Raw genomic sequence first — 9,969 nt, 5'->3', positions numbered from 1 at the left:
TGGCTGTCCTGGAACTCACTCTGTAACTCTGTAGACCAGGCTGGCCTCGAACTCAGAAATCCGCCTGCCTCCGCCTCCCAAGTGCTGGGAAGATCCTGATTTCTAAATCTTGAGATATTATCTCTTTAAGTGGGAACTAAGTTTTCCATCTTGGTTTCCTCTCTGTTACATAATAACATATTTATTTACACACATGCATTACCAAGAATTTCCAGACTAGCATTGGGTATCTTTGTATCCTAAGCACAAAAGAATCTCTGGTACACAGTTAACACTTGCAATTGTACTGTGAGGGAAGAATATAGTCAATATGAGAAAATGAACCATCACTGATAGAAGCAGTCTGTATTTTCATGACAAATTGAGAAATGCATATGAATTTCAAGAAAATATTTTTCAAGGAAGATATTGTTCCCAAGAGCGATCATTGACATTGCCTTACTTTCTTTGTCTTGCCCATTGCCTTCAGGATGGAGAGATTCAGGTCTTCAAGGGCAGCCAGTACATTCTCATATTCACCCAAGTGCTGAGAAAAATATTCTGGAAAGTAAAAGTATTAAAATAAATTTCTATTGGGTTTTAGAAAATCATAAAGCAAAAATCATAAAAACAACTGATAATTTACTTCATAAATCAGTAAATAAATATTGACTATATATAGATGATAACTGAAAATCTTTCAAATGAAATTAAGGTAGTATACTAATTTCATTGGAAAACTAATTACCCACAAAAGTATTCTTTCTTACAAAAAAGGGGGGTGGGTGGTATGTGAGTCAGGGCATGATGACAAAGTTGAGTTAATAAAATGTTCTTCTCAACAGTAGATTATTAGAGATCCCACTAGGATAGAAACTTAAAAAATGTAAAAGTGTTCTTGTTTCTTTATGAAACATTTAGGAAGGCTAGCTTTCCCTCAAGGTTACATGCTGCAAAATCACAAGGGAGACCAGCTGGGGCTCTACCCGTGGGCATAATTTTGTCATGTGTAAAAGCAACTCATGACTTCAGATTTATTTCAATGGAGCAAAAGCCATGTTTGTCATATTTTTCCATTGCTAAGTATAAGTAATGCCTTGAAAGTTATATTAAAATAAAAATGTGGAACACAAAATGATTTCAAATTAGTTAAAATGTAGTACAGATAAAGGAAATCTTCACTTATAGAACTCAGATTTCTAAAATCAGGAACATTCAATCTTAACAAAATTTCATATATTAGAAGGAGAACTTTTATTTACTATGCAAATAGTCTTTACTACTTCTGTGAATCATTTATCAATGAACGACTATTAGTATATGTCTGTAATACCATAATACTTTAGAAATTATATTCAGATGATATAAACTCACATACAGATTTCAATTACTGGGGCATACAGTAAGGTGTTTGATAAAAACTGCTTTTATCAATTTATTAAATCTCCAATAGGGCATTTGTTGACATTGGTATTTACAAAAGTGGAGGCTGGAGATGTAAATCAGGTGGCAAGTATGCTTATCGGACATGCGCAAAGCCTTGCTTTCCATCCCTGATACCACATAAGCCATGAGTAGTGGTGCATGCCTGTAATCCCAGAATGTAGGAGCTGGAGACAGCAGGATCAGATAGTCAAGGTCATCCTTACTCAAAGAGTTCAAGTCAAGCCTGGATTACAGCAGACTTTGTCTCAAAAATGAGAGAACTGAAAAACCTGGACAGTTGACCGATTGTGTAGTCAATGTATAAGCTTCTCTGAGAATGAAAGACAGTGAGCCAGAAGAGTTCTGGATTCCTGTCAAAATATAGCCTGTACACACATAAATTCAAAATAAATGAAACAATTTTTTTTCCTAAAAGTAAAATACATTCTTGATTCTGAAATCTTTAAAAAACATCATGACACATCTTTTCTCGAGATTCTTTTAGGGAAGGATTAGTGACCTAATGAATGAGCCAATACTCTTTAAATGAATAAAGAGTAACAGTTTAAGTCTTGGTTATATTACTAATTTCCTGATAAAAATGACTAAGATATTTGCTTTATCTGGGTAGTGATTGTAATAAATGAAATCTACATGGACAGTACTCTTTATGAGTCAATATGCAGTTAATATTGCTGTAGAAAATTCATCAGATAAAAAATAATATATATCAGGATAGAAGCAGTATTACATGGAAACAAGCAAATTATGCAAAAAATGCAGAAAAGATAAGCTTAATTAAGGAAGACTATAGAGGCATTTTACATACGAGAATTAAAAATTCATCCAGTGAAAGTAAAAGAGAGAATTGGATGTTTTAAAGGTTTTGCACAAAGGGGTTATGTTGATAGAAAAATACATTTTCACTGGGAAAAAGAAAACCCATCAGCCTGCAGGCTTCAGATTGGAATCTTTCAGGGTCTTATCCATTTCCCCTCTTCCTCATTTATGCATTTGTTCATCTCAACATGCACACAGAGAGGGAGCAACCAACCACACTGTAAGTCATATACCAGCTAGTAATGACTATAACTCCGAGGAGGAATGGGACCAACTACAATGCCAGCCCTGATAACAGCTTGACCTGGAAAGCTAAGTCAGGTAGTGAAGCTCAGTGTCATTGATTTCCTTTCACAGCAAGATGCTGTGATCTCTGGTGAGAGGGGAGGCTGCACTAGCCATAAACAGTCACTGCTTAGTGTTCTACTTTTACCCTCAAATTGAGATGCATGTTCTTGACTGTCTATGGCACTCCTCCAGGGCTTCCCTGCTTTTCCTCTCTGTGGACCAGTGGTTGGAGCTTGCTAACACATCCACCATCTCAGGCCCACAGGCCAGCTGACTCACAAATGTGTTTTAATAAGACACCAGGTGATTTATGGGTACACTTACCTCTGGGAAATATCATTACAAGGAGCTTGCTGGAACTTGAGATTATTATTAAAGTCTCATCTACTAAATCTGATTGGGTTTTGAGTTAAGCATTTTCTACAGATTCTACAGAGTATGACATGAAAATTAAATTTAAGATGGCTATGTACAACAGGTAGGTACAACGTTTTGGAAGAAAAAAGTGACATCCTCTAGCTTTTCTCAAAGATGTGATGTTGATGATTAGGGGGAGACCATGAGGTTTCAAGAAACAAGAGCAAGGATCATTGTCAGGAGAGATTTCATCATAGACTAAGGAATGTGAATCAGCCAATGTGTGGAGTAAAGGGAAGAGGAGGAAATGGCTGAGCTTGGAGTAATGCCATATTTCTGTCACTACAATTCATATTTATTAATTAAATCACAATGTCAGTGTGTGCTAGGAAATTGCTTTCTGCCATTACATAATGTCATTGGAGAAAAGTAGGTTTGGAGCTGATATTGATCACTTGAAACACACCTTTGGGTAACAAGAGAAAATAAAACCTATTTTTAGTGAGATACACAAAGCTCCATGGATTTGCCAAAAAAATATAGTCATACAGACTTTATAGAAAACTTAGAACCAGTTTTTCTCAGTTGATGTCAAGGACTTTTGAAATGTAGTCTTGACACTGGATGGATGTGTCAATGGAAGAAAAGAATGTAGTTCATAAACAGATACTTTAAGAACATCATCTTCCCAAAAGCAACTTATCTTCCCGCGCATAGTCAGCACAACAACTTCACTGATAAAATGCTCACAAGAGGTTAGTTTCTCCATTCCCCACGGCATGGTATTAGTAGTGTTGGACTTTAGGTTTTATTCTATGACCCAATCTGCCAAGTGAGGTCTGCTTTAAGAAGAAAAGGGGCCATGGCTAATGCATCAGAGTAGGAAATCGTCTCAGAAAGCATTCTCTTGTGAACATAATGGCTTCCACCGTGTGTACCTTGTTAGCACCTCCGTGCTTGTAAACCAGGCAGAAAATGAAGTAAATGAGATGAGAGACAAGGTTTAATCCCCTGTGATCTGAAGGACACAATGAGAATATAAATGTCCAGAAATGGTTATTCTAATGCAGTTGTTTGATCAGTGTGGTGAGTAGACCAGCAAAACCTTAACAGAAAAATGCCCTTTGAAGAAACATACATAATCAAAATTCACCAATGGTGCTTCAGCTTGTATACTCACATGGTGCAACATTGTTAATTAAATATTATTTATATATTATTCTTATAAATTAGATTGCAAAGATATTTTAAAGTAATATTTTAATAGATTTTGAGCTTTAGTTCCATAATTGAACTAACTGATGAATTAAGCAAAAGCTTAATAAAGCTAACGTATAGATACCTAGAATCTGTAATTGGTTTCTAGGAGAAAGTGTATGAAATCTCTTTTCTATGTCAATCAAGCCTCACCCCTCCTACACCTACAGGAAACTTGTATGAGATGTGACCTGACATATTTCACTTGCTGGCACTGAGACTTTGCCTCTGATTAAAATCCAACTTAAATATTTTATATCCACAAAATAATGGCAAATGAAGCTGCAATTTAGAAATAAAATGCATATTCTAGAGCAGAGTAGAGTATTATAACAAGATTAGGAATATAATCACTGGATTTTAAAAATATAAAAAAAATTGTGTGACTCAGAGCCCAATCATTTCCCTTGCTAAAGCCGTGGGGGAAGGGCAGCATTCAAATTATCCAAGATAGACAGGGCACATGACTAATCAAGTTTCACTATTATAGAGAAAGGACAACGCAGTCACGCAAGGATGATTAAGTGAAGACTCACTGTTGTGCTTTGGTGTTTGGTAGTTTAGGAGCTGAGATATGTCTTAAGGACAGACAGACAACAGAGTAATCAGAGAGTAAACAATTTTGTCTTAAGACATGTTAGTAATAGTTATGTTTTTCAGTTGGCAAAAGGAATTACCTGAACAATTGGAGGGAATTGCTACTTTGGTGTACAGTACCTAGAGATCTGAAAGAGATAAGTCTCTACCTTCACGAAATGTTCAATGTGGTTGTCTTAGCTCTCTCCATTATCTCACCCTTCACTGGCAGGGGCTGACTACAAAGCAGGATGAAGTACAGCTTGAGCAGGGGCTGTATACATAGGAGGGTGGACTACAACTTGACCTTCAAGGGCTTTGCTGTTTACCACACATTTTAATATCAGGGTCTATGGAGACCCCTTTGTCTGGTCAGCACAATAACTGTCATGCAGAGTGGGAGCCATCTGTGATTGTGTGTGAAGGCAGGCAGGGTTTTCCCAGAAGTCACAGAAGCCTAACCTCCTGGGATGCCAAAATGCCTCGTTTATGCACCAGATCTTGTTTCTTCAGTTGGATTCTTGTCCCTGAACTGGGAGGGACATTATGCAGGTATTACTCAGGAACCATAGCGTTTAATGGCCACGGAAACATTTGAAAGCTCTGGATCTGTGATTATTATTTGTTCTGTTTAGTTACTGCCACGAAACTACAATGCGACACTTTATCCTGACAAAATCTTTTAGTGATGAAACAAGGTTATCTATCTTAAATATCCAGTCGAATGACTGTGGTGAGCTCTAAAATTTTAAAATTTCTATAGTAGCTAGAAAATGTTTGTAATTTCAATGAGAAGTCTTAGAAAATATTTTCTTTAAACTATTTAAATGTTTTAGGCTGTCTAGATGATAAATCATACTGTACAAAGGTTTTATTTAACACATTTGTCTTAAAATGCAAAATATAAAACTTTCCATATTCAGACACACACACACACACACACACACACATATATTTCAGGTTTAGTAGTTTTATAATGCTCCATTCTCATACCAAAGAATAAAGTTCAGATCATTTACTTTCCCACATTTTTAATCTCTGATTTCTGTTCCCAGCCACAAATATAATAGAGATAAGTGGAAAGGGTGGTAGACTAGGCATTTGAAAATATTTTCTTTCTGCACTTGTGCATTTTTTTTCAAAAGTGCATTTAAGTCTCTAGAATAATTGCACAGATATGGAACAAAGTGACTTTTATATTTCAAGGATACAACTTCAGAAAGACTTCATGATGAGTATAAAGCAAATGGAGAAGTCACATTAAGCTAGTGAAGAGTTAGTTTCTATAAAACCATGGCACAATCCCAATTTTCTTTTCACAAGCAAATTAACTAAGCCCAACTGTTTAAGTAACACGCACTCTGGAGCTAAATTCAAGAATACAGAAAAATCCCTGGTGACTCAGACTCATGCTTTAAATCCTTACTCTAGGACTTTTAACTCCGAGTTGTGAGAAATATCACATCACTTTTCTAAATCCAATTAACAATGCTTTGATTGGCCTTGCAGATGCTTACCGCATAGTTCTTCTGTGTCGAGATTGCTGAAAAGAGAGAAAAAAGATATTATTTCGTTGATAGCGTTTTTTTTTTATCTTTTTTCCAGTGTTGAGAATGGATAAATTCAAAATACTTGGATAAAATGTTAGTAAATACATTACTGTCAGAAGATTAATGCCATAACCATGGACCAAGGACCCTGTGGTAGAGATATGAAAAGATACTTTAGTTAATCAATCACATCACACATGCTATGCAAGTGATCATCCATGGCTATACTCATAGCCCGTCATTGAATTTCATAAACATTTAAATACAGTTATGCTCCAGTCCACATAATTGCTTAATGAATGTATGTGGCTAGTTCTCTTCTCCATTCTCCATTGTTAAGTAGTTTTATATTATTATTAATGATTATATCAGAGTCTATCTTGAACAAATAATTCTGTATTTGTGCTTTTCCTTTCAATATACTAGAAAATAACACACAGTAGCAAAGAACAAAAGCCCTGGGGCCTGAATGCTTGAGTTCAAATCTAGACTCTACAATTTGCTGGCTTTGTGATCTTGGATACTCATTAGTCAGTAGATCATTATAACTAATCAGATTTTGAGATAAAGGAGAAGTATAAAAATATTAGCAATGATAAATGAGAATTTAATAACAGTTATAATTTCTATTTTTTAAAATTAAAATGAGAGGACTAGAAACCTTCATTTTAAAGATCTAACATATAAAAGGATCAACTAAAAACACAATTTTGAAAGGTCTTAGACTATGCACTTGTCACATGTCAAAGTTCAATGTACGCTTTCATAGGCAAGTCTTCCTTTAAGTCACAGGAAGAGATACCAGACAGGAGAGACACGGTCACGACGCGATCATTCCTTGTTATGTAACTGAACTTAAAGTTTATTACATGCACTGCATGTTATACCTTATAGTTGGATATTTTGAAATTTCTATGCATGTTTTTGTAAATTAGATTTGCTGCCAGACAGAACGTCTAGGGGTTGTTGTGTTGGTTTTAGTGCAGGCTCCTCGTTATTCATCTGTTTATTTTACAACCATGCATTGCTACACGTTAGCGATCTTTCTAACTGCCATTGATGCTTGAGACTGCAATAGATATCAAAATGACTATATGAGGTTTCTAGTCTCTTGGAGCTCAGTTCAATAGTTCACCCATAGGTTAGATATGCTGGCACACAACTTTAATCCCAGCACTCAGGAGGCAGAGGCAGGCAGATCTCTGTGCATTCAAGCCAAAGCAGGTGTACATAGGGGATTTCAAGATAGCCAAAGCTACATAGTGAGAGCTTGTCTTAAACACACACAAAGAGGTAGACTCATATAGCAAGTAAGTAAGTTACAATTAATCAATTGATCTGGGAGAACAGGAGAACTTGACTTAGGAATCAAAGAATGTATATCTCAGGGTATAAAATTAAGCTAAAGTTCAAAGGTTAAATATGAATAGAAGATGTAGATGAACAAGTGTTACATGAAGTGGAAATTTCTGGTTTCATTGGAGAGCCAGTTGTGTCATGTGGAGTGCTTCTGGAAACTGACTTATGAGAGGATGTTTTGCTAAAGCAGACACATGAGAGAATGTTTTGCTGAGAACAGACGTGGTGTTTTTCTGGAATCTGTGTGGTGAAAGGGCCTGTGATGTTTTGCTGGAGTGGATGCTTGAGAGAGCACATGATGTTTGAAAAGAGTATAAATATAACCCAACAGACAGTGTATGACACTCTGGCATTGGTTTGCCTTGCTGGTCTTCATTGGGCTTCACTGACGCTGGTCTTCACTGATGACACTCTTGCATTGGATCACCTTGCTTTCTTCCCTGATCTCTGCTTATCATGACTTTGTAGAGAGAAAAGCACCAAAGAACGTTGGGCTGCTTCTTGCCACTTTGGTGAACTTGTGCCAATTGGTGAAGCAGTTTCTTCTGGATTGAGCCACTACTGCTAATTCGTAATTTGGTATTTTGCTAGTGGACTGGGCTGCTGACAACAAAGACTGGAGTTACCCCAAGGAACTACTACTAAACAGGTCCACATCTCCTTGTCCTATTAGCCATCTTCCTTGGTCAGTGGGCTAGAAGGGAGGTTGAAGCATTTAAGAACCCTTATTAAAGTAGGTTTTGAAAAATATAAGCCTACAATTATGCTGATTAAAAATATTTTTTGTAATTAAAGTTAAGAGTGTGAATAGAAATTCGTTTAATTTCAGACAACTAAGCTATTCCTTTGACTGAAATGTAGATCATCAGTGAGGAAATGGGGCTGTAAAATGAAAGGCCTAAGACAACAATTTATGAAGTTCCTCCTCACCTTCTTATCAGGTTGAAGTCACAGAACAATTTAAAGGAGAGTAGCTTGAGTAGATTATATTGACAAACTGGTTGCAATTACAAAGTGGGGAAAGGAAAGCAGACTGCAGAGCCCTATTTGCAAGTTACTGCAGTGGCCAGGGCTGGCTCATGTGTGTGGGGCACATAACCCAGAGGGCGCACAGGCTCGTTTATTCAGAGGGGCAAGAGGATATCTTTGTATCTACATTTAATCCTAACCTTTACTTCTTTTGTATGTCTTACTTATATAACAAGCATGTCTGTAAACCCATAGCTGGATTTATAGACTGGAATACAGTATTCTTTAGAATACATTTCTCAGTACATTTTTCCAGGGCTCCCTTTTCCCTAGATTGACTAATAAAGGAGTGTGGTCAGTAGCAGTTCTGTCCACTAGTGATAGGGAGAGAGGAGTAGACGGCAGTAAAATCTGATACTCATGAAAAGTTTGGATGAGAAACCAACAGAATGTTTTAAAGCATACAGGACTCAGGGTGTGCCATTTCAGACACTTTATAGTATCACTGTAGAATATGTGATTTTTTTCCCCATCTTACTGTTTTTTTATAAAACTTCAGACTTGAAAGAGACATTAAATGGCAGTAGTTTTGTACTTGTTTTCCTCAGAATGGTGCACAGGTTGATAATGAGATTTATTTTGAATTTCTAAAAAATAAATAGCTCTAATCTATTGAAAATTAAATTGTTTGGAATATAGCATAGAGTGGAACCATTAGAAATAATGAACACAGGGGTCCTGCTTGTTCCGTATTTCAAAACGATGCTTGTCAAGTGTTGCACTGTTTGTGGTTCCGACATGCCTGTATTCAGTTGCTTTGGGGTCACGCTGTTAGTAGTGGGTAGGAAGCCAGCGTTCTCTTTGCAGCAGGTTTATGTGGATGCATTATTGTTTCAAATTGGGATCTATCCCACCCTGTAGTAATGTGGGATTTTAAAAGACCCATAAGCTACAGATGAGTCTAGAGTGTATCTGATAGCATTTTCCTCCTTCTTTCTTTGTTTATAGCAAAAGTCCAGTGGTATTTTAGTAGTAGCAGCAGATTAATTAAGGGAGAGGAAGGATCAGTGGGATGGGGACAAAGCCAAATGAAAAGTATGAATGCTGGTAAAGCAGTACACATCCTATCGATACCCAACAAGAAGGGCTGAATACAAGAATGTTCTCATCTTGCTACCAGAGAGGAGTAAAAATCAAATACACAGATATTCATAGCCACCTGATTGGTGATGATGAAATAAAGACAAAGAGACCAAGTGTGCATCAGATGAGTAGCTTTATAAACTCTGTGTTATCATAGATCCCTTAAATGTAGGTGAAGAGTTCTCAATATCATGGAAAATCTTTTTTTTTTTTAGTTTTTTTTTTT

The 9,969-nt window shown here is 36.5% G+C and overlaps 1 protein-coding gene across 1 annotated transcript in view; it reads right to left on the bottom strand.

Moving 5' to 3' along the window:
• Necab1 (N-terminal EF-hand calcium binding protein 1) overlaps positions 1-9,969 on the bottom strand; it is a 178,783-nt gene that overhangs the window by 113,799 nt on the left and 55,015 nt on the right. The window contains exons 4-5 of the mRNA XM_031366558.1: positions 6,240-6,265; positions 443-540 (exon numbers count right to left, since the gene is read on the bottom strand). Coding sequence (XP_031222418.1) covers positions 443-540; positions 6,240-6,265 — 124 coding nt within the window. The remainder of the gene's footprint in view (positions 1-442; positions 541-6,239; positions 6,266-9,969) is intronic.

This window comes from Mastomys coucha, unplaced genomic scaffold (genome assembly GCF_008632895.1).
Source record: "Mastomys coucha isolate ucsf_1 unplaced genomic scaffold, UCSF_Mcou_1 pScaffold14, whole genome shotgun sequence".
NCBI lineage: Eukaryota > Metazoa > Chordata > Mammalia > Rodentia > Muridae > Mastomys > Mastomys coucha.
This window is presented reverse-complemented; position numbering and strand designations above follow the sequence as displayed.